Source organism: Dermacentor silvarum, chromosome 5 (genome assembly GCF_013339745.2).
Source record: "Dermacentor silvarum isolate Dsil-2018 chromosome 5, BIME_Dsil_1.4, whole genome shotgun sequence".
Classification (NCBI taxonomy): Eukaryota; Metazoa; Arthropoda; class Arachnida; order Ixodida; family Ixodidae; genus Dermacentor; species Dermacentor silvarum.
The window spans coordinates 172,369,639-172,393,953 of record NC_051158.1 but is presented as its reverse complement, the minus strand read 5'-3'; the positions used below and the strand labels follow the sequence as shown (position 1 = coordinate 172,393,953).

Below are 24,315 nucleotides of genomic sequence, written 5' to 3'. Positions count from 1 at the left end.
TATGCCGATGCAAGACAACAGCCACCGGCGTGTGGCGCCGCGGCGGATCACACCGTTTTCGATGCACGCGGCATGCCTCACCTTTTTTTTTATCAGCGGCCGCGATTAAGGTTGATGATGGCATCCACTGTTACAACCAGCTGCATTAAAGGAGTTCATCATAGCCGGAGAAATCGCGCAAGTCTGTTTATTTTCACCTAATTTCACGCTCTTTGAAGGCAGATTTGCTTTTCTAAATCATTCCTCTCCATCAGTTGTATCTTTTATACGCATTTATTGTTTTGCTTTCCCTCTACCCCCGATGTTTTGATTTTTCACCCATCCCCATAGTGGGTGTATGTAATTTCCTGATCCACTGTCATCATCAGCTGGATGTCAACAACAATAATGTGGCCCGCTCTGCGAAGTGTTGTTTCTTTCACGTTTGCGTTCAACGTCGCCTCAGGCGCCTCGGACCTGTTCACGGCAACGCAAGACATGCAGGAGTCGATTGGAACCGAAAGCACATGTCTTGAAGACGGCTACTTGTACCTCTTGTTGGAACAACGGCGGCTGGACAAAGCCATAGGACACTACAGAGCTTTCCGGACTGCGAAGTTGCTGCACGATGACCACCATACATTGGGAACGTTCCTCTTCATCAGCCGTCTCGCCAACTCATACCCCGCATTCAGCGCTCCTTGTCCCAGCCTATGTAGCATTCCTTCGGCTTTCCTACCGCCTTATTCCCGACGTTGGTGGCCCACGGTCAGCGACCTCAATGGCGCCGCTGTTGGAATCTGCAAGCTGCAGCAAGTCTACGACGTTCCGGTGACTACGATGGCGTCCATGCATTCTCGACTACTTCCAGCCGCTTTGCCCGAAGACTTCGCAGACGTTGCCAGGGGTTGCTTTACGGTTGGAGAGTTTGTGGAACACTTCCGCCTGGAGCCAAGCAGCGCTGCTGTGACGTCGCCCTCACTGGCCGCACTTTCCGCAAGCTTAAGCTCGGCCTCGGAACACTGCGGACAACGACGAGCTCTGGCGGAGGTTGAGTCAGCGGGCGAAACGTATGTCGCTGCACCCTACCCTTCGTCGCCGCAGTCAGATATCAGGGAGTACAAGTCCGTCTGCGTTAGACAGGCAGCCTGAGACCATCTGGCAGCAGACTTGTTTGCAAGATGTCTACGAACTTCGGAGACCCGCGCTTGATTCTCAGCCGCTCAAGTAGAGGTGCTGTCGCTGAAGCCACGAGTGGTGCTCATCAGCGATTTCCTCTCCCCATCGGAAGTGAACTACATACGATCAGCAGCGCAGAAGGGATTCAAGCGTGCAGGCGTCTACTCCCCGACAAACACTGCAGGGATGCCAAGCTGGAAACGAATCGGCAAGGTATGAGTGCATACATTCCTCCGTGCTCTGGCCGTTGTATTAGCTCGCTTCTGCGGCATATACTTCCCTGCAGTGGGGGTCACTTCAGTTAAGGGGGGCACTAAAATGACAAATTTTTGAGTTGGTTCCTCACGCTAAACTTATTTGTTTTATTGAGAAGCGGCGTTCTTCAAAGGATGGCGGTACTTTTCTGAAGGTATAAGGACATTAGTCGAAGCTAAGGGCGTTAGTCGAGGCTAGAGTTACTGTATTGGCGGCGAGAACTTATGGAGTCGCCATCTGTCGGAAGCACCTCGCTTGCGTAGTATCAGGGATAACGCGGCGCGCTCCTCATATGTTAGGCTGTCGGCGCTCAATAAAAACAGCACGCGGGATCCCTCCTTGCCATTTCTGTAAGTATTCTGTTATAATGAAACAATGGCGTTTATTGATTCGGTACAGAACGCCAACATGGCGGCTTCTTCCTACCACGTCCCAACGCCGAATGCCGGCTTCTGGCTCTGTGCGCGCCCTGGAGATCCAACTGGTCTTTCAGTGGTGGCGCTAGCTTCCGTCACAACACCTTCCGTCCCAAGCTTGAGTTACGGTGAATACCGTTGCACGGGTCGGCGCGTTCTGACAGACCACCGAAGCACCGGTGTCTGGGAAACAGCTGGCGTGCCAGCAGAACTGGCACTTGCGTGGTCACTCGTTTCTGCTTGCCAAGGTAGCACGCTTGTCCGTGCGTCGCCTCCTAGAGTGGCAGAAAGCCCTGTCATACACGCACCGGTGTCTGGAAAACAGCTTCAGCGTCAGCAGGACTGGTCATTGCGTGGTCACTCGGTTCCACCGGCCTAGGTAGCATGCTTGTTTGTGCCTCACCCCCCAGAGTGGCAGCACGCGTGGCGTCGTTGCTTCTCTTTCGTCTAAAAATGGCTGCAAAATTGGCACTTGTATTTGCTGCCCATTGTCGCTGCCTCCCCGATGTGGGCGACTCCTCTGTGCCTTCGAGGCGGCGCCGCAGGTGGTCTGCATGTCGGTTCCACACTGTGCCATCTGCCAGCTGCACCTCAGTTGATGATGAGCTGGTGAGGGATATTCGAAATAATAAATAAAGTAAGGGATATTCGAAATTATAACGTGGGAAAGATTGAGGAAGCCGTAAAATATGGACGCAGCATTAAATCAGTAAGAAGAAAGCTTGGCATAGGACAAGGCAAGATGTATGCACTGAAAGATAAGCATGGTAATATCATCAGCAATTTCGATGACATAGTAAAAGCAGCGGAAGAATTCTATACTGACCGGTACAGTGCCCAAAACAGCCAAGCTACTTTCATTCAAGATAGTGATCAACCGAATACAGAGGCTCCTTCTATAACTAGCGCTGAAGTTAGAAGCGCCTTGAAAGACATGACCAGGGGAAAAGCTGCTGGAGAAGATGGAATAACAGTAGATTTAATCAGAGATGGAGGAGATATAATGCTCGAAAAGCTTGCGGCCCTTTATACGCAATGCCTCACAACTTCATGTGTACCAGAGAGCTGGAAGAACGCCAACATTATACTAATCCATAAGAAGGGAAACGTTAAAGAACTGAAGAATTAAAGACCCATTAGCTTGCTTTCAGTATTGTATAAAATATTCACCAACATAATTTCCAATAGAATCAGGGCAACACTTGACTTCAACCAACCAAGAGAACAGGCTGGCTTCAGGAAGGGATATTCTACGATGGATGATATCTATGTCATAAATCAGGTAATCGAGAAATCTGCGGAGTACAATCAACCTCTCTACATGGCTTTCATAGATTATGAAAAGGCATTTGATTCAGTAGAGATACCAGCAGTCATAGAGGCATTGCGTAATCAAGGAGTACAGGAGGCATACGTAAATATCTTAGCAAACATCTACAAGGATTCCACAGCTACCTTGGTTCTCCCCAAGAAACGTAGAAAGTTACCTATCAAGAAAGGGGTCAGGCAAGGAGACACAATCTCTCCAATGCTATTCACTGCATGCTTAGAAGAAGTATTCAAGCTCTGAGACTGGGAAGGCTTAGGAGTGAGGATCAACGGCGAATATCTCAGCAACCTTCGGTTTGCAGATGACATTGTCCTATTCAGCAACAATGGAGATGAATTACAACAAATGATTAAGGACCTTAATCGAGAAAGTGTAAGAATTGGGTTGAAGATGAATATGCAGAAGACAAAGATAATGTTCAATAGCCTGGCAAGGGAACAAGAATTCAGGATCGCCAGTCAGCCTCTAGAGTCTGTAAAGGAGTACGTTTATCTAGGTCAATTACTCACAGGGGACCCTGATCACGAGAAAGAAATTTACAGAAGAATAAAATTGGTTTGGAGTGCATACGGCAGGCATTACCAAATCCTGACTGGGAGCTTACCACTGTCGTTGAAAAGAAAAGTGTACAATCATTGCATTCTACCGGTGCTAGCCTATGGGGCAGAAACTTGGAGGTTAACAAAAAAGCTCGAGAACAAGTTAGGGACCGCACAAAGAGTGATGGAACGAAAAATCTTAGGACTAACGTTAAGAGACAGGAAGAGAGCGGTGTGGATCAGAGAACAAACGGGGATAGCCGATATTATAGTTGACATTAAGCGGAAGAAATGGAGCTGGGCAGGCCATGTAATGCGTAGGATGGATAACCGGTGGACCGTTAGGGTTACAGAATGGATACCAAGAGGAGGGAAGCGCAGTCGAGGTCTGCAGAAAAGGAGATGGGATGATGAAGTTAGGAAATTTGCAGGTGCAAGTTGGAATACGCTAGCGCTGACAGGGGTAATTGGAGATCGCAGGGAGAGGCCTTCGTCCTGCAGTGGACATAAAAAAATGTCACACTTTCGCCCTAAGGGCGAAGCAATGAATGCGATAGCAACACAGCAATGCGACACGAAGTAAGGTGAGCGGCTTTGGTAGCAATATGAATTGTAGTAAACATGAGCTGATTAAGTAAGCAGGTGTGCTGCGGCGTAAGTAGGCCGACATGAAGAGAGACTCGATGACCGCGAGAAGGCGCGTGTGAAACGGTGGTGTTGATGAGAAGCGCTTCCCGTGGGCAGCGCGTGCGAAGGGACACACCTGTAGCGCTGCACTGCCGATCCGGGCAGCATTGCATGTGTAGCGTGCGTTGGAAAATGTGGCCCGACTATTACTAAAAGAATGAACAAGCGTGCCATCAGTCGGCGAAACCAAGGCAAGCAGAGGGTAGTGTTTCTATTTTTTCTTTTTAGGTTGTGGTGTGAAAAACTTTGAAATTGATTGTCTAATCACTCATGAAAGGAATAATTGATTAGAAAGTAGAAGAAAAAATGTCGCAGTTTCGCCCGAAAGGCGAAGCATCAATTGCGGTAGCAAATTAGTAGAGAGCTATTCGGAGTAGGGATAACAGTTTTATCGGCTGCATAAACTTGGACACATGCGCTTACTAACTGAATTAACAAGCGTGGTGTCAGCGCGCACAAGCAAACATAAATAGATCACACTGAATGACCGCAGACAACGACTGGCAAAACGCTGGCAGCAAGCGCATATACGTCGCAGCGGGCGAAGGTACGTGCGGTCTATCGCTTCAACGGAAACTGAGCGGCGAATGCACAGCGCATAGAAAAGGTCAGAGCCGTGTGGAGATAAGAGACAGTGCGGCCGGCGAGCGACGAGCGCAGTTGTTGGCAGAGTAAATGTTCGCCGCCTCCCCCCCCCCCCCCCCGCTCCCTCCGGCGCTGCCGTCCCGCTTCCTTGCTTGCGCGTGGGAGATTGAGTGGGAAGTTCCCCTTGCGCCCGGTTGCAAGATAGGCCTTTGGTGGCGGAGCCCAGCGTCACCCCGCCTCTCTCCCTCCCTCCCTCCCTCCCTCCCATGCCCCCACGCGCGCCGGTCGCGTTTGCGTTCCGCCGTGCGTTCGCTCTCCGTGATAGCGCGCGTCCCCCGCACGCTACCGCTCGGGCATACGGCGCGCGGCGATGATGTTATCTATACGGAACCTCACGGCGACGGCGACGGCGACGCCGACGGCAGAAATCCAGTTTAAGTGTCCATATAATTGCTATCGCAATAATATAGGCTGATGATGATGATGATGACATATGTAGTTTTTTTCTCATCTACCTGGATACCCCCTTCTCCCGGCACGTGGCACGACACCACACATTCTTGGCCGCTCGGACGATCGGACTTCGCAACAATGTGTGTGTATGGGTGTGCGTGTTCGTATGTTTGTGCGCATGCGCGCGTCTGTGTATATGTGTGTGCGTGTGTGCGCGCGCCGAGAAGAAATATTTTGTAGTTAACGTGGCACTTTTTTTCAAAGCGCCCACCTCAACCTTCGGCGCCACCTAGATGATGCTTCAGTTCAGTGCCGACAGTTATAAAACACTGGTAGCGGTTTTCATCGTGCGAAATGCGTGAATAAGAATTATTTTGTTGAATTAAACCAAACAAATATCCTATTTCCTGCACCTAGGCTTATGAACGTGAGTACATTAAGCGAAAGTAAATATAAGTCAATTAGCAACTGCTCAATGATCGCTTGGCAGCCGTCGTGAAGTAAATAGCTGTACGCAAGAAAGCGAAGTTACGTATCTGGCTTGTATTATTCGCGGATGTTCATATAGTACAAGCCACGCGCTTTTCATAATCTCCCTGAACTCTGATAACCTTTACATCTTAATTCCGTAAGTTAATTATCAATTGCCGTAGTCTTACAAATTTCCGTGTGAGCAATCAGCCTTTTTTTCTTTTTGTAGAGTCTTAGGGTAGTCCCAGAGGTGATGGAATACGATTTCTCGTCGTTTCATCGTGACGGAATGCAGGCGCGTGCATTAGCTTCTTTATTGCCTCTTTCGCAAACACAGCAAGTATTCTGCACAGTGTCATTGGTACAAAGGCGTTTGACCCACTCAATTCGGCGAATTCGCTTTAAATAAACTATCACATGTCTTCTTGGTTACTTACTTTGAGCTTAAGAGCCACGATTATGACACAAATTCTCGTCTATATTCTATGCTGCTATGCGCTCAATGCACCTCCGCGTTACGGACAGCGCAAGTGACGACGGAGAGGAAAACCGCTCAGCCACTAGCTGATTGGTACTCATTTTATTGCGATAGCAATTATATGGACACTTAAGCGGATTTCTGCCGTCGTCGTCACCGTGAGGTTCCTTATAAAGTCCAAGGGCGATAAGGTCGTGGCCGCGCGCCCTATGCGCGAGTGAAAGCGCGCGTCCACGGAGAGCGAACGCACGGCGGAAAGCAAACGCGACTTCCATCGCGCGAAAGGCCGTGGGGGTATGGGAGGGAGGGAGGCAGGGCGACGCTGTGCTGCGGCACCAAATGCCTATCTTGCAACCGGGCGCAAGGGGAACTGGCCACTCAATCTCCCACGCGAAAGGAGGAAAGCGGGAAGGCAGCGCGGGAGGGAGGGAGGGGGGCAGCTTCTACTCTGCCAACAACCGCGCTTGTACTTTTCCCGGATGCGGCGGTCGCCCGCACCGTCTCTTAAAAGTGATCTTCACACAGCTCTGACCTTTGTATGCTCTGTGTATTCGCTGCTCAGTTTCCGCTGAAGCGATAGACTGCACGAACCTTCGCTCACTGCGGCGGCTGTGCTTGCTGCCAGCGTTTTGACAGTGGTTGTCTGCGGTTATTGAGTGTGATCTATTCATGTTTGCTTGTGCGCGCTGACACCACGCTTGTTAATTCAGTTAGTAAGCGCATGTGTCCAAGTTTATGCAGCCGATAAAACTGTTATCCCTACTCCGAATAGCTCTCTACTAATTTGCTATCGCAATTGATGCTTCGCCTTTCGGGCGAAACTGCGACATTTTTTCTTCTACTTTCTAATCAATTATTCCTTTCATGAGTGATTAGACAATCAATTTCAAAGTTTTTCACACCACAACTTAAAAAGAAAAAAAAATAGAAACACTACCCTCTGCTTGGCTTGGTTTCGCCGACTGATGGCTTCCTTCATGTGTAAGTGGTAACGACAGCCTCAGTTCCCTCCACCTGATTGCAGATCACCTGTAGCGAGTCAAGGCTCGCGTGAAAAGGCATTTCTCTGACTCCATCCTCACATGACGCTAGATATGATAAGAGCGCTAGCGTTGTCGTAGCGCTAGCTTGGCCGCAACAAAGGGAGGCGGCCTGCTAATGGCGCCGACGAAAAATGAAAACACAAGCAAAGCGTCATTTCGACCACGTTTCACGGGCAGCGGCCCGAGGGGCCAATCATCGCTCAGAAAAGCGCTGATTCTAGAAGCGGGAGGGGAGGGCGTGCGAGGGTCTTCGGCGCGGCGGCAGAGTTCACAGAATGTCGGCACTTTCAAATTATCAAGGGACTTTAGCAGCAACTGCGTATTCCGCGGCCCGCGCCATATCTCGAAAGCGATCTGCGTTGAGGGCTGAGTGTAGGCGCTTGGACGGCTCATACCTTTGTGCGCGCTGCGTTCTCTCCGCTCAGTTTGCGTTGAAGTAATAGACAGTACGAAGTGAACTTCGCTCGATGGTGCGTGGCAGAATCTAGCGGTCGGTCGACTCGCGGTCGGCCTGTTGCAGCTTGCGTTGCTGCTCCGTCCTTCTGGCTTGGCGCGCGGTCACTCGATCACGAGACGAACCCGGTACCTCCATAACGCACGCGCAACCCGTAGCAACTGCCAGATAAGGTGAACCTAGCATGCCTCCGCCTGCCCTCCTCCGCGACGCTCCGCCTCTTGTCTCATTTCCCGCTTCACTGAACGCCACCTAGACTTTCCTTTAGGTGGCGTTGCTTTTCCGCGCTCTCAGTGTGCTCCTTTGTACTTCCCCGGCGCACGATTCTCTCCTCCACCTTCAGCCGCCTTCCTCCTCTGGCGCTCGCTTCCTTCACGGCTTCAAACATTGCATCATCGATTGCGCTGGCGAGCCATGTACGCTTGCGCCTACAAAAACATTTAGGCCTGCGTAGGGTGTGTGCCCGATGCGTTCCCGTATTTTGACTACGGAACAGAAGTTGATACGTGTGTGAGCGTCTCTCAGCGCGGTTTGGACAATAAGAATATTTTTAAAATCACATATTTACCTGCGTTGAAACTTGGGCACACCACTACACTCTTGATTCCAAACAAGCATACGTGGAGTCGGGAAAGAAATGTAAGCAGCCCTTGCAAAAGCCAAGACTCTGCTGTCAGCTGGAAAAGTGTTTGTGATTGTTGTTTTTTTTTGAAGGGGGGGGGGGGGACTACCGTGACATTTTGCTCATTGCTTTCTTGCAGAATCGTCGCACCGCCAATGCTGCATATTACCATGAACTTCTAAGTGAGGTTAAACTTGCTTATCACCGCAAAAGGCGTGACAAACCAATGCGCAAACTGATTCTTGTCAATGACAACGCCAGACCTAGTGCTGCAGCTGTGACATGTGAAAAATTAAGGGTAACGCGTTGTACATCACTGTAACACGCTCCCTTGATGAGTCACCCTAGTGACTCATCTCTCTGGGCCACTCGGCGAAGCTCTGAGAGGACAGCGATTCGATGACAACGACGATGCAGTGCTACTGAATATGTGTGCAACGGGCTGCTGATATAGTTCACTTAATTTTATGATGACGGGATCAAAAATATCTGCCCATTGGCTGGAGAAAAGGGATCCCTAAATCAGGAGATTATGTAGAAAAGAATATACACTTGGTTTATATCTTACAACAAATAAACATAAAATAAACATTTCTTGTATATTTGATCCACACTGCTATATCGCATCTGTTCTCCTAACGTAATTATTTTAAACTGCATGCAGGTATGCTGGCTTTGGGATTACGAGCACGGCCCACTACAGCGTCTGACCCGCCGCATAGCTGCTGCAACGGGTCTCTCGATGGAAGCGGCGGAGGCATACCAGGTAGCGAACTACGGCGTCGGTGGACACTACACGCCTCACCTGGACGCGCACGGCTTCGGCGAGGTTGCTGACAGCGTGGACACCGCAGACGGCAACAGACTCGCCACCACGCTGATGTACCTGACCGACGTGGCCGCAGGGGGCGCCACTGCGTTTGTAAAGCTGGGAATTGCGGTGAAGCCTCGCGTCGGTGACGCCCTCTTCTGGTACGACCTAGAGCCGTACGACGGGGACGATGCTCCGCAGCAGTTCTCTTTCTGGCATCAGAAGAGGAGAACAGAGGACCTCTCCCTGCACGTCGGCTGCCCCGTCCTGTGGGGCTCCAAGTGGATCGCGACGAAATGGATTCGTGAGCGGACCAACGCCATCGTGCGTTACGACGCGCCCGGCTGACGCCCGCAGACATGCGGAGAAGACGGCGTTCGTCTAAATAAAATTGTGTTTTGTATTTGTGTAATTTGACTGTACGAGAAAGGCTTCGAATTATTTTTTTACCCTTCACTTGATTTGCAAGCAGGGCAGATATATTGACGCGAGCACATGTGCTATACCCAGCTACTGCGAGCTGTAAAAGCGGCAATAAAAGAAGTGAATGTTCGAATACTGAGTAGTGAAAGTAGAGTGTTTGGCAACAAAGCTTTCCAATGTAGAAGAAATTGCGTCCCTTAGAGGCACACGGATAGATGTCATAAACCTTCAGTCGATGGTTCACTCACTTAGAAAATAAATACAAACTTGGTCGGGAAAAAACAATGGCTACAGAAAACCGACCCAGGCGATGCAGCCTTGTTTTCTATTGCATTTCAGTTACTGAAATAGAAGCTTGGGATGAAGCGGAAAAGAATGTTGTTGGTTTGTGTAAGGACCTGCTTGATGTGAAGATCGATCACAATGACATTGAACCCGCAGCGCTCACAGGGTGGAGCGATAGAATGAGCACAAATGGCGACCAACTGTAGTTGGATTTTCATCCTACATAACTATGCCGAAGGTCCTGCTTCAGGGTTGGAACCTTAAACAAGCAAGCTGTGCTATGAGTGAAGGTCTGCGCAGGTGAGCTTAAAAAGAAGGCGTGTGCTCTCATTCGCAAGAAAAGCACTCGCTCCCCTCCAGGCTTCGCTTTAACTGTTTGATTATTGGAAACAAGGCCTAAATCTTCGATAACGAGGCAAAAAATTGGTACAGTACGTTTAATAGCAAGACCACGAAGCGGATATTTTGTGCATACCAATCGATGCTTGCAGTTTGTAATCATCGACAGTGGCAGCATAAAAAATAAAACAGATGGCGATTGCGCTCGTCATCTCCTTGCATAGTCTGGACATCACCATCGCCACAGAATCATGGCCTGATGACACAGTTCTAAATGCTGAAATATTTCCGACAGGGTACATGTCTTATCGTACGGACAGGAGCAGACACGAATGTTTGTATCGACATTTGTTTCAGATGGCTTTTCAGATAACTTGCAAAGCCGGCCGATCGATCTTTGGGAGGCTGACTGCGAGCGTGTCATGTGTAAAGCTGCTTCACTTATTGGTACGACAACCACAATCGTCTCGTTCTACGGGCCTCCCAGAAGGGATAGCGCAGCTATATTTAGCCTGTATGAAGCAGCGGCGTCAGTTTGCTATGGCGTATTATTGCCAGAGAGTGACTTTAACCTTCTAGGCGTGGCCTGCGTCTGCGGTCTGCCGATCAGTTTATGAAATTCATCATTACATTCTGCATTGTTTGACCTGAATGTTAGCTTCAACTTATTCCAGTGCGCTCAGTGTCCAACAAGCTTATCGTCCAACCATCTCAATATCCTTTGCACAAATGAGGCTGATCTGGTATCTGCACCTACCTGTCTGTGTTCATGGTATCAGCGACCACGCAGTCGTTTTAACCAGCGTACTTTCCCCAGACCAGAATGGAGCTCGGCTTACTGCAAAACTGATATACTTTTAGGATCAGGTCAACTAACGAAGCAATTATGAACGAAACAACTGAAAGAACTGAGGTTCGCAGCGAAGAGCACTGTTTTGGATCGAGCACTGTCCCGCGCACTGCGTTGGCGATCTTGCTTGCGCCTGGGCTGTCCTCTTCATTACACTTGCACTAATTTCAGAGCATATACCATCAAAATTGCTAACCACCAAACGTCGGAAATATAAACTGTGGATTACCTACGAAATCTGGCATCTCCTCAGAAGAACATGCCGTCCTTCTCAGAACTTCCGAAAAAGAAAAATGCCAGCTATTTCTGAAAAAAATCACAGCATATCCACGGGGTGAATGATGATGAGTGGGGCGAAGTTCCGGGGGATCATTCGGGTAAACCACAGCTACGGACGAGAGATAATGATGATGTATTGTGTTTAATGGCGCAAGGGCCAGGTATGGCCAAAGAGCGCCAGGCCTGTGTTAATAATTTGACAATGGAGCAATGAATTGCGAAAGGTAGATGTGTCGTGGCTGTAAAAGGGCCTAAAAACAATCGCTGTAAAATGCGTAAAATATATATGTAATAAAATTATGGCAATGGCTAATGAGGTGCACTATGAAACGAAAGAACAAATTGCAAGATAATGATGATAAATGAGAATTTATCACTGATAAGTCTTTTCAAAAAGCACTACTGCCTTGACAGGCCCTTTGAAATGCAAGGACCTGGAGACGCGTGCTATACAAAACTACTGTCGCAGCGGCATCCTCTGGAGAGAGGATGCCCTATGAAACAATTGGGCAAATAACATGCAATGTAACATCGCTAAGAAAACCCAGGACAGCTTTGGTGTTAAAGAGGGGTTTGTCACCCAGAAACATAGCGGGATGGAGAGGGAGACAGTACCGGTACGCTAGAGGAAAGTGCCTTTTTCTCTCTGGTTCGGCTTCCCCGCACTCCACGAGGGCGTGGAGCACGGTAAGCCTCTCTCCACATCTACCACAGGTTTGTGGGTCATTTCCAGTTAAAAGAAAATTGTGGGTGCCGTATGTATGTCCTATTCTCAAACGAGAGAATAGGACATTAGTTCTTCGTATTTTCGTAACGGGATGCCAGGCACCTATCTGTGGCTTAACTAGATGGAGCTTATTGTTCGTTTCGGCATCCCACTAGCGCTGCCAGTGGCTTCAAAGATTATTTCTTAAGTAGGGCTTGAGGTCTGCGGCAGGGATAGAAGCTGTAGGGTTAAGGGCTCGCGATGTAGTTGATGAGGCCATTTGATCAGCCAGAACATTGCCCTCGATGCCTCTATGGCCAGGCACCCAGCACAAAATAATATGCTGGTTAGACATATATGCTTTGCACAGAGCAGAATACAGTTCAATGAGTACAGGGTTTTTGTGTCTGTGTAGAATCATGATAGCTTTTACAACGGTTAGGGAGTCTGTAAATATTATTGATCGTTTGAGTTTTGACTTGCCTATATTCTTCACGGCTGATAAAAGTGCATAGGCTTCAGCCGTAAAAATGCTTGTTTCCGGGTGCAGTACATCGGACTCGGAGAACGATGGGCCGACTACTGCATAAGAAACCCCTGCATGTGACTTGGAAGCGTCAGTGTAAAACTGAGTGCAGGACGAGTACTTGAACTGGATTTCTAGAAAATGAATATGGATTTGTGCCTCTGGAGCGTCTTTTGTGACCTCTACAAACGAAGTATCACACTCTATGAGTTGCCACTGCCACGGTGGCACTGGATTTGCTGGGGCCATCAAATTATTTTCAAGTAGTGGGATATCCATTTCTGCGCTTATTTTTCTTATACGTAGTGAGAAGGGTTCTCTTACTGTCGGCCGGTTATTAAAGAGTGTGGCACTGGTCATATCATTTATGATTGAGAAGGACGGATGTTCCGAGTTCGAATTTACTTTCAGGAAATAGGTAAGGCTTAAGTATGAACGTTGCATGTCAAGCGACCACACGTCTGCTTCTACGTACAAGCTTGACACAGGACTTGTCCTGAAGGCACCAGTGGCTAGGCGGATGCCTAGATGGTGTACAGGATCCAGCATCTTTAGGGCGCTTGGCGTAGCGGAATGGTACACTATGGCGCCGTAATCTAGTCGTGTGAGTATGAGGCTCTTATACAGATTTAAAAGGCACTTTGTGTCACTACCCCAAACGGTGCGTGACAACACTTTTAGACTATTCATTGTTTTCATACACTTGTTCCTTATATATTGTATGTGTGCCACAAACGTAAGTTTCGTATCTAGAAGCACACATAAAAATTTGTGTTCTGTTTTTACGGCCACACGTTGTCCCTGCAACTCAATGTCAGGATCGGGGTGCAGACCCCTCTTCCTGGAGAACAGGACGCAGGTGGTCTTTTGTGGGTTAAGGCTAAATCCATTCTTGTCTGCCCACTTAGACACCTTGTTCAGACCAAGCTGAATCTGCCACTCACAGACTGCAAGGTTGCACGAGGCGAAACCTAACTGTACATCATCGACGTAGGCAGAGTAAAACATGTTTCTTGGGATATACAGACGCAAAGAACTCATTTTTACGATAAAGAGAGTGCAACTCAGCACTCCGCCCTGTGGCACTCCAGTTTCCTGCACAAATGGTCTTGATACAGCATTTCCCACATGAACACGGAATGTGCGATTAGATAAATAACTTTCTATGACATTTAACATGTTACCACGTATACCAACGTGTGAGAGGTCTCTAAGTATTCCAAACCGCCACGTGGTATCGTAGGCTTTTTCCATATCAAGGAATGCAGACAGAAAGAACTGCTTATGGACAAAAGCTTCACGAATTTGTGTTTCAATACGTATCAAATGGTCGGCGGTGGATCGACCCTCTCGAAACCCACATTGGTACGGGTCAAGCAGTTTGTTTGATTCGAGGAAATGTATTAGTCGGCGGTTTATCATTTTTTCGAACAGTTTGCAGAGACAGCTGGTTAGTGCTATAGGCCGGTAACTTGAAGCAGACGATGGGTCTTTGCCCTGCTTCAGTATAGGAATGACAATGGCCTCTTTCCAGGCAGAGGGAACCTCGCCGGAGGTCCATATAGCATTGTATAGGGAGAGCAGAGTTTTCTTTGTTTAATGGGGAAGGTGCTTCAGCATTTGATAAGCTATGCGGTCAGGGCCTGGGGCAGACTTGTTGCAGCAACAAAGCGATGCATACAGCTCAGCAATGCAGAATGGCTGGTTGTATGCCTCGTGTCCGGTACATTTTCTTTCTAGTTTCTGTTTTTCTATTGCAGCCTTGTGTCTTTTAAATGTTTCTGAATAATGGGATGAGCTGGCCACATGTTCAAAATGTGCTCCCAGGCAGTTAGCTTGGTCTTCCAGACTGTCGACCGCCTTGTGTATTTACCAACGGGAGTGAATAAGTTTGTAGCCCTTTTATCTTATTAACTTTCTTCCAGACTCTGCCCTCGTCTGTATACGAGTTGATGCCTGACAAAAACTTCTCCCAACTCTCTCTCCTGGCCTGTCGACGCGTTCGTCTGCCCTGCGATTTTATCTTCTTAAAATTGTCAAGATTCTCCTCAGTTGGGGAGTCGCGTAGCAACCCCCACGCTTTGTTCTGTTTCCTACGAGCGTTCCGACATTCGTCGTTCCACCATGGGACACGGCGTTTGCAGGTCGCACCACTTATTTCAGGTATACATCCAGAAGCGGCATTAATTATAAAAGATGTAAGATACTCGACAGCAGCATAAATTCCAAGCGAAGATATGTCAGACCACGAGATACTACTTGTAAGACTTTGGAGTTTCTCCCAATCTGCCGTATCCGACTTCCAGCGGGGAGGTTCGTTTTGTAGTGGTGATCTCAGCAGTATTGGGAAGTGGTCACTCTTGTAAGGATTTTTTATAACTTCCCATTTAAGTTCAGCAAATATAGACGGGGAAGCTACACTGAGATCAATGGAAGAAAACGTTTTGTTTGCGAGATTGTAGTAGGTGGGTTCCTTCTTATTCAGGAGACACGCATCAGAGGAGAAAAGAAATTGTTCGATTAGGCGTCCTCGCGCATCGATACGCGTGTCGCCCCAGAAGCTGCTGTGTGCATTGAAATCGCCAAGAACGAGGTAAGGTTCTGGTAATTCATCTATGAATGACTGAAATTCATGCTTGTGTAAAGGATAATGTGGGGCTATGTAGAGCGAGCAAATGGTTATGAGCTTACCCAGAAGTACAGCACGAACGGCTACCGCCTCAAGTGCCGTATTGAGTGGAACCATCATAATCGACACTTCTGTCGAGTATGATGGTCACACCACCAGATGATGCGGCAGAATCCTCGCGATCTCTTCGGAAAACAATATTCTGACGTAGGAAGTTGGTGTTTCTGGAGTTTAGGTGCGTTTCTTGAACACACAGCACCTTTGGATTAAATTTATTGATAAGTTCTTGGATGTCGTCTAGGTTGTGCATTAGTCCCCTAATATTCCACTGCATTATTGTGTTCATGTTGGAGAAAAATAAAAGGTGCTGTGTTTCTGAAAAGGGAGGAGAGTGACTTTACTTTACAGGGCCTTTGTTAGGCCCTGTAATTGGTGTTTTTTCTTTTTTGTAGCGGTCGAGAGAACCTCGCCGCTCCTTCGACGCTACCTGCGCCGTTTGGCTTGGACTGGTGTCCATAGCCTCTTGCGAGGCACTGGACACCCGCTCCAGAGAGCGATGTGTGCGTCGCGTAGACTTCATCTCGAGCGACGAAGTCTTTGTCCCCACCGGGCCGGAGGTCGAAAGGACCCCTGTAGCCTCTGCGGTGCCCTGGCTGCTGCCGGAGCTTGTAGAGGCCACTGGTGTGGGCACTTTGAGAGATGGCAAGGCAGCGTTGGCTGCTCCCACCGTAGGGGCGGATGGCGTTGACCTCGGCACGCTAGGCGTGGTCCGGGCTGCCGCCAGAAGCCGTTGTGGTGCCGCCCCCCGTTGCACCACTTCGGCGAAGGATGTTTTCAGTGAGAATAATGATGAGATCCGTTGTCGAGCTTCACGGAATGTTATATTCTCCTTAACTTTTACTGTAATTATTTCTTTTCCTTTCTTCCAGGCTGGACAAGCTCTGGAGTATGCAGGGTGACTGCCGTCGCAGTTCGCACAATGTAGCTCATCATTATTGCAGTCGTCAGCAGAGTGAGCGGTTGTGCGCACTTTGCGCAAATAAGCTGCCCTCGGCAGCTCTAGGATGCGTGACCAAATCTCTGACATTTGAAGCAATGACGCGGGTTTGCAATATAAGCTCGAACATGAAGTTTTACATAGCCGGTTTCGAGAGTCTCAGGTAAAGTAGTTGAGTTGAAAGTGAGTATTAAGTGCTGTGTTGGGATTTCGATGTCATTGCGCCGGATTTTGATGCGCTGCACGTGGATTACACCTTAGTCCTTCCATCCATCCAGGAGTTCTTCATTCAATGACATTAAGTCATCATCTGATACCACGCCTTTCACTGTGTTCATAGTTCGATGTGCGCTCACAGAAACAGGTATGTTACCAAAAGCTACGAGGTGTGCGAGTTTGTTGTGTTGTTCCTTGTCTTTTAGTTCGAGGAGGAAATCTCCACTTGACATCTTTATTACCTTATAACCAGCTCCAATGGTCTCTTTTAGGCACTTGGCCACAAGAAATGGGGAAATTGCTCTAGCTTTCGTAGATGACTGCTCACAGTGAAGGACGTGGAATTTGGGGAAAGTTCCTTTGTTTTTGGGCCCGAATAGCGAGGTTGCGTCGGTGCGTACCCTTTTCGAGGCACGATCGGTAGAAAAGGGGTTTGAGGACCCCATGGAAAAAAGTGATTTATTCGGCAACGGCGTCTGCCACCCACAACGGAGCCCAACAAGGGGACGTGACAGAACATATAAACAAGTCTGCACAGCGCCAGCAGTATGCCGTTACTATAACCCAATATGGTATACCCAAGGTAGGACAGCCACACCAGGTTAACCCTTGCCGCCAGGAAAAGTGGAAGTGAATAGAAAAGATGAGAAGAGACAGGAAAGATGAAAAGCGGGAGAAAAAGACGAAGATTGGAGAGGAAGACAGGAAAAGGCGACTGCCGATTTCCCCCGGGTGGGTCAGTCCGGGGGTGCCGTCTATGTGAAGCAGAGGCCAAATAGGTGTGTTGCCTCCACCGGGGGGCCATAAAGGTCCGAACACCCAGCATCGGCTCAGCCCCCAGGATCCCCCTTTCCCCAGACACGGCTAAGCCGCGCACGGCTACACGCCAGCGGGTCCAACCCTCATGTGCTCGGGTCCGTGGTGTCGCAACACACCAAACGCCTGCTTACGCAGACGCCCCTGCAGGTTTGAATGCTATTGTCTTCCATTCTTAAAGGCGAAGCGTAAGTGTCCTCCAATTCTGATGGTGATGGTACGCCATGAATTCTGATGGAGTGCTCTACTTTCGCTGTACATTGGCTCTAGGCAACATTGAGGGTAATGTTGAAAACCGAGCCTTTCTAAATTTTGATCGGGCCCCATGTCGCAGCAAATACGGTGTCGGTGTCGGCGTCAACCGTGTCAAATGATGCTATCGCGTTCCACTCTTAAAGGCGAAGCTTAAGCGTAATCCAAGTTGTAATCCGTCTCGCAACGCTAGCCCGTGCTGGCGCGTGCCAGCCGCACCAGCCTCGTGTAGACGCGAGCGTCTACGTAATTCTGATGCGACGCCGATGCTACTGCCGCTACAGAAGGCTCTCCCCTCCCCCCTGGAGAGGAGGAAAGTTCGACGAACGATGGAAAGTCCACGTGACGTGGCGTGTCTTGGGTACCACGTACGGAGGCGGCGTGGATGGATGCAGCAGGGATGGCGTCGTATACTGGTGGGGCCGACGGTGAGGGTGCTTCAATGTAGGCGGGTTTGAGACGCTCCAAGGGAGTTGTGTCTGATCGGCCGTAGATATTGCCGACGAAACTCGTCTTAAAAAAAGACTTTGCGCGCAAGCAAACAAGGACGAATAAAAGGAGCAACACAAGGACGAGCGCTTTCGTCGGACGGCGCTCGAGAACGCAATATGGTCCCGACTAGTGAGGCTGCAAAAGCTTCCGCACAGCTCAGTTACGCACGAAAACGTGGGTTGCGGAGCTGAGTGCGGGAAAAACGTACGGAGACCTTGCTTCATGCGAACGTGTAGGCACAGGGCGTATCTTGTTGAAGAAAGCTTGCAGTTCGGCAACGTAGTCGGCAGGTAATGGCATATGTGTTTTGGTGGTGGCGGCAAAGAAATCGCATGGAAGGCGTAGGTGAGTGCCGTAGACTGGTTCAGCACATGAACAACCTAGGTCGCTCTTGAGTGCGGCTCTGATGCCAAGTAAGACGAAAGGCAAATGTAGAACCCACTACTCCAGCGATCTATGCGCCATGAGGGAGGACTTGAGATGCCGTTGAAAACGTTCGACAAGTCCATTTGACTGCGGGTGGTAAGCAGTCGTGCGAACACGTGCCGTTTCGAGAAGTTTGAGTAGCTCGTTGGAGAGTTCCGAGTCGAACTGCTGACCGCGATCGGTGACTATTGTGGATGGGCATTCGTACCTTGCAATCAATGTAGACACGAAAACTGTTGCAACAGTGGGCGCTGAGATGTCAGATATGGGTATAGCTTCTGGCCACCGTGTATAGCGGTTGATGCATGTCAGTACGTAGCAGTAGCAGTAACCTTTCGAAGGGGCAAGAGGGCCGACGATGTCCAGGTGTGCGGCGTCAAAACGAGCATCCGGTGGAAGAAAAGACTTCGCAGGCGGAATGGGATGACGCTGGATCTTGGAGCGTTGACACGTCAAACACCAGCAAACCTAGTCGCGAAATTGCGCGTTTAGCCGAGGCCAAACGAAATGACTGGAACGAAGCTTGTGTTTCGCGCATATTCCAGGATGCCACAGGTTGTGCACGGTTTGGAATAGACCTCTGGGAAGGGATTCTGGAATGCATGGTCTGGGTGTGTCGGTAGAAGCGTCACAGACGACGGGCGTACCACCAGGAGTCAAAACGACGTCGTCCAATTTCAGGGACGTTGACGAATTCAGGAGAGTACGAAGTTTGGCGTCGTCACGCTGTTGACTAGCAAGTAAATCGACATGGATGATGAAAGGCTCCGACGTCCACGTGGAAACAGCATTGACGCGACTCAGAACGTCGGCTGGAGTACAGGAGTCATACGTGAATATCTTGGCAAATATCTACAAAGATTCCACAGCTACTTTGGTTCTCCACAAGAAAAGTGGACAGTCACCTATCAAGAAAGGTGTCAGGCAAGGAGACACAATCTCTCCAATGCTATTCACTGCATGCTTAGAAGACGTATTCAAGCTCTTAGACTGGGAAGGCTTAGGAGTGAGGAGCAACGGCGAATATCTCAGCAACCTTCGGTTTGCAGATGGCATTGTCCTATCCAGCAACAATGAGGACGAATTACAACAAATGATTGATGACCTTAACCGAGAAAGTGTAAGAGTGGGGTTGAACATTAATATGCGGGAGGCAAAGGTTATGTACAATAGCCTGGCAAGAGAAAAAGAATTCAGGGTCGCCAGTCAGCCTCTAGAGTTTGTAAAGCAGTACGTTTATCTAGGTCAATTACTCACAGGGGACCCTGATAGTGAGAAAGGAATTTACAGAAGAATAAAATTGGGTTGGAGTGCATACGACAGACATTACCAAATCCTCACTGGGAGCTTACAACTGTCGCTGAAAAGAAAAGTGTACAATCATTGCATTATACCGGCGCTAACATATGGGCAAGAAACTTGGAGGTTAACAAAGAGGCTCGAGAACAAGTAAGGACCGCACAAAGAGCGATGGAAGGAAAAATGTTAGGCCTAACGTTAAAGGACAGGTAGAGAGCGATGTGAATCAGAGAGCAAATGGGGATAGCCGATATTCTAATTGAAATTAAGAGAAAAAATGGAGCTGGGCAGGTCATGTAATGCGTAGGATGGATAACCGGTGGACCATTAGGGTTACAGAATGTATACCAAGAGAAGGGAAGCGCAGTCGAAGACGGCAGAAAATTAGGTGGGGTTATGAAGTTAGAAAATTTGCAGGGGCAAGTTCGAATCAGCTAGCGCAAGACAGGGGTAATTGGAGATCGCAGGGAGGGGCCTTCAGGACATAAATATAGGCGGATGATGATGATAAACTCAAAGATTAGGGGCGCCTATCGTTTTTCATGCAATGTGTATGACGTCATTAGCTGAAGGAATCTTGCCCAATGAATGGAAATTTTCTCATGGGGTTTCTGCTCATAAGAAATGTCCAAAAAATAACATGGAACAATACCGACAAGTTTCTCTCTTATGTGGCTCTTCAAAATTTATGGGAACACATAGTGTATAGCTACTTCGTAAGGCACCTGTGCTTGCACAAGTTCGTTTACCCCCAGAACAGCATTTTTGTCGCACTGGATTTTCTTGCAACGACACAGTTGACGGAACTTATTTTTACTTAATGACTGCAGTTGATCAATAGCGCTGTTGGTTGCTTTTAGATTGAAAACAAGAATTTGATCGGCTAACACGCGCCGTGGTTGCTTTGTGGCTATAGTGTTGGGCTGCTAAGCACGAGGTCGCGGGATCGAATCCCAGCTATGGCGGCCGCACTTCGATGGGGGCGAACTACGAAAACACCCGTGCACTTATATTTAGATGCACATTAAAGAACCCCGGAGTCCCCCACTACGGAGTGCCTCCTAATCAGGCCGTGGTTTGGGCTCGTAAAAGCCCATAATTAATTTTTTTCGATGGGTTACTGCATGATTGTATAGTACATAAACTTCAGCATCTAAAAATTGCTGCCTACTTAATGAAATGGTTAATACAACTACTACATAAGTCGTAGACAAGTCACAGTGGCGAATGAATGTTGCTCATAACCTGTTCCATTCAGTTCCAGAGTGCACAGGAGACTTCGTTAGGCTCATCTTCGACCGCTGTCTAAACGGGCCCAACCACCACGCGGTACTCTGCCACCGGTATGCCCGGATCTTCTTATGCGTGCCACTTGACTCGAGCGCAGATGGCACGTTAGAATCCACATGATCACTATTTGGTTGCTCAAGTGCTACCTCACACTACATTTCCGCGTAAGTTACGTGGATTGTTTTTCTTACATTTCTTTCCTCATTGCTGTTAGGGCTTTTCACAGCGTGAGCTGTTATGGGCTCATTCCGATTGCCGTTTCGATTAGCGATTGTGTCCGCCACCGCCTGTGGTGTCCGGTGTCAGTAGCAGCTATCACCGGGAATGAGAACAAAAGTCCCAGTTTCGCCCGAAAGGCGAAGCGTCGATTGCGACAGCAAATTAGTAGACAGGTATACGAAGTAAGGATGGCAGTTTTATCGGCCGTATAAAGTTGAAAGTATTCGCTTACTAACTAAATAAACAAGCACGGTGTCACGCGCGCACAGGTAAACATGAACACATCTCGCTAGATGACCGCAGAAACTGTTTAAATCGATTTAATGAGAAAGCGCGCCTGCAGCAGCGGGCAAATTGACCTTCGCGTTGTCTCGCGTCTCGCTTCAACGCCAACTAAACGTCGAAATCATATCGCATACGAAGCTACCGGCACTCGGCGCATGCACTTTTGCACTTTGTACCCATTGCAGATCGCTTTGAAGATGAGGTCCCCGCGGCGCACACTTCGGCCACATAGCAGATCGCTTTGAGGATACGGTGCCCGCGCGGAAGCTCCGTCGGTAGCAGCCGCAAGAGCAGAACGCACCCCCCCTCCCTACCGTCTCCATCGCCTCCTCCGCGTGCCCCGCCAGCGAACGAAGAGGGCGCGCTTCTGACCAACTCCCTCTCGCGTTAAGCTGTGGTTGCCGGCTCACCCTCGCATGCTTTCACTCGCACACACAACGAACGTCGCGCGGCGACGATTTTATCGCCTTTGGACTTTATACGGAACATCACTACGACGGCGACGGCAAAAATGCGTTTGGAGTGTCCATATAATTGCTATCGCAATAAAAAGTACGCCCAGTTCCTGGCGGGTTCGAACGCGGGACCGCCACGCGGAGGTAGCTACTGTACCACGGAGCCACGGCAGCGCTTGCTAGCTTACCGCGGAAAAATTACCTATAAACGTGGCCTACCACGCGCGGAAGCACGATGATGATGATTTATTGGCACCCCCTTTGAAACGGAACGGCGACAAATAGTACCTAGCCTGCTTGATTTAATCAGGTATACTATGCATGTGCATTATCTACCGTTTTTGTATACCCTCTCATTATTCTTTTTTGTTTTTCAAAAATTTACCTTGTACCGCTACCTATGATTTTCAGAGATCATTTCGTACCCATCTTTTCCCTGCTTTTTTCCCACCAGTACTCTAATCGTCTCTTGCTTATTTCTACGGCTGATCTGTTGATGTTTCCTTCCACTTTAAACCCAAGCGCTTCTGGGAGTTGCACATTACCTACGGTTCTCGCTGGGCATTCCATTAGGATGTGCTGAGTGGTCTCTGGATCTTTACTGCAGCATACACACGCCTCATCTAGTTCCGAATATTTGCTCCGGTATATTTTAGTCCTTAGGCAACCGGCTCGAGCCTCAAATAGCAAGGCACTGCCCTTTGGGTTATCGTACAGATTTTACCTTCTAATTTCTTTCTTATCATTCTTGTAAATCTCCATTGTCCTTTTCGTTTCCATTCTTTGCATCCAATTCTGTCTCTATTTCTCTCACTTTTTTTCTGATGACTCCTGGTTCTCTATTTACAGTTTCGATTATCCTGTACTTGGTTTTCAACTTCCTTGACCTCTTCCTCCATTCTGTGTCCGCGCTTTTCATGTACAGATATTTGTGCACTTTAGCCACCCATTTATTTTCATCCATGTTCCTGAGCCTTTCTTCAAAACTAATTTTGCTCTGTGCTTCTCTGACTTCAAAAGAGGCCCAAGCCACGTCACCCTGCACTGCGTCATTTGTGGTATTACCGTGGGCTCCCAAAGCCAAACGGCCTACTGATCTTTGGTTAACTTCCAAACCCGACAAGATATCCGATTTTAAGCATAGAATGGCATTGGCGAATGTTAGCGCTGGCACCATTACTCCTTTCCAGATTCCACGCACCACCTCATACTTATTGTGGCCCCACAGTGCTCTTTGTTTCATTATTGCTACCTTCCGCTTCCCCTTTATTTTCAGATTATATTGTTGGTTGCTTGACTAATTCTTTCCTTCCTTTCTGTGTACGCCGAGGTACTTATATTGCTTCACTACGGGCATTACTTGCTGTTGAATTGACACCACGGAATTACTCGTCTGTTCATTAAAGATCATTATTCCTGATTTCTCTGTGCTAATCTGAAGGCCTAGATTTGTCGCTGCATTCCCACAGATATTCGCAAGTATCTGTGAATCCTTTATTATTGTCCGCTGGTAGTACAATGTCGTCTGCGTGCATCAATCCAGGGACCTTCTGTTGCACCATTTGTCCATTGCACATGTAGGGTAAATCAAACCCTAATTCGCTGTCTTCCCGTCGTCTTTCTATACCCTTAACATAAAACGGAAACAACAATGCAGACTGAGGACATCCTTGCTTCAATCCTTGGTAAATTCCCATCATTTAATTGCCTTTTCGACCTTCTCATACCACTTGTACTTGGTTGTCTCTATATATCTCCCTTAGCAGCTCCACAAAATGGTCATCTATGCCTTCGTGCTGAAGGATATCCCATAGCAATTCCCTGTCTGCGTTGTCATAAGCTCCTTCAATATCTAGAAATGGTATCGATAAAGGTGTGTTCTGAGCTACTGAAATCTCTATGCACTGAGTTAGTACAAATATTATCCTCTAAGCGTCTGCCTGGCCTGAACCCATTCTGTAGTTCCCCCAATACATCATTTTTCTCCACCCACTTCCACAGTTCTAATTTTATGGCTTGCATTGCCATTCTATATATCACCGACGTTACTGTAACTGGCCTGTACGAGCTCGTCTTATCCTTATCTCCTTTGCCTTTGTAGATGTGATTCATCTTGCTTTCACGCCATCCAACGGGAATTTTCTGTGTTCTAATCACTTGCTCTATTGCAATAGTCAGCAGTGCCTTGTTTTTTGGACCAAGGTTTTTGATTAGCAGTATTGGTATTTC

At 48.4% G+C, this 24,315-nt stretch overlaps 1 protein-coding gene across 1 annotated transcript; it reads left to right on the top strand.

The window, feature by feature from the left end:
- Positions 1-9,233: 9,233 nt before the first annotated feature.
- On the top strand, positions 9,234-9,650 carry LOC119454573 (prolyl 4-hydroxylase subunit alpha-1). The gene has a single exon (XM_037716471.1). The coding sequence runs from the start codon at positions 9,234-9,236 to the stop codon at positions 9,648-9,650; it is 417 nt and encodes a 138-aa protein (XP_037572399.1).
- Positions 9,651-24,315: the final 14,665 nt, after the last annotated feature.

Coding starts and splice junctions, on each gene's coding strand:
- LOC119454573 (XM_037716471.1), top strand. CDS start 9,234: ATGGAAGCGGCGGAGGCATACCAGGTAGCGAACTACGGCGTCGGTGGA.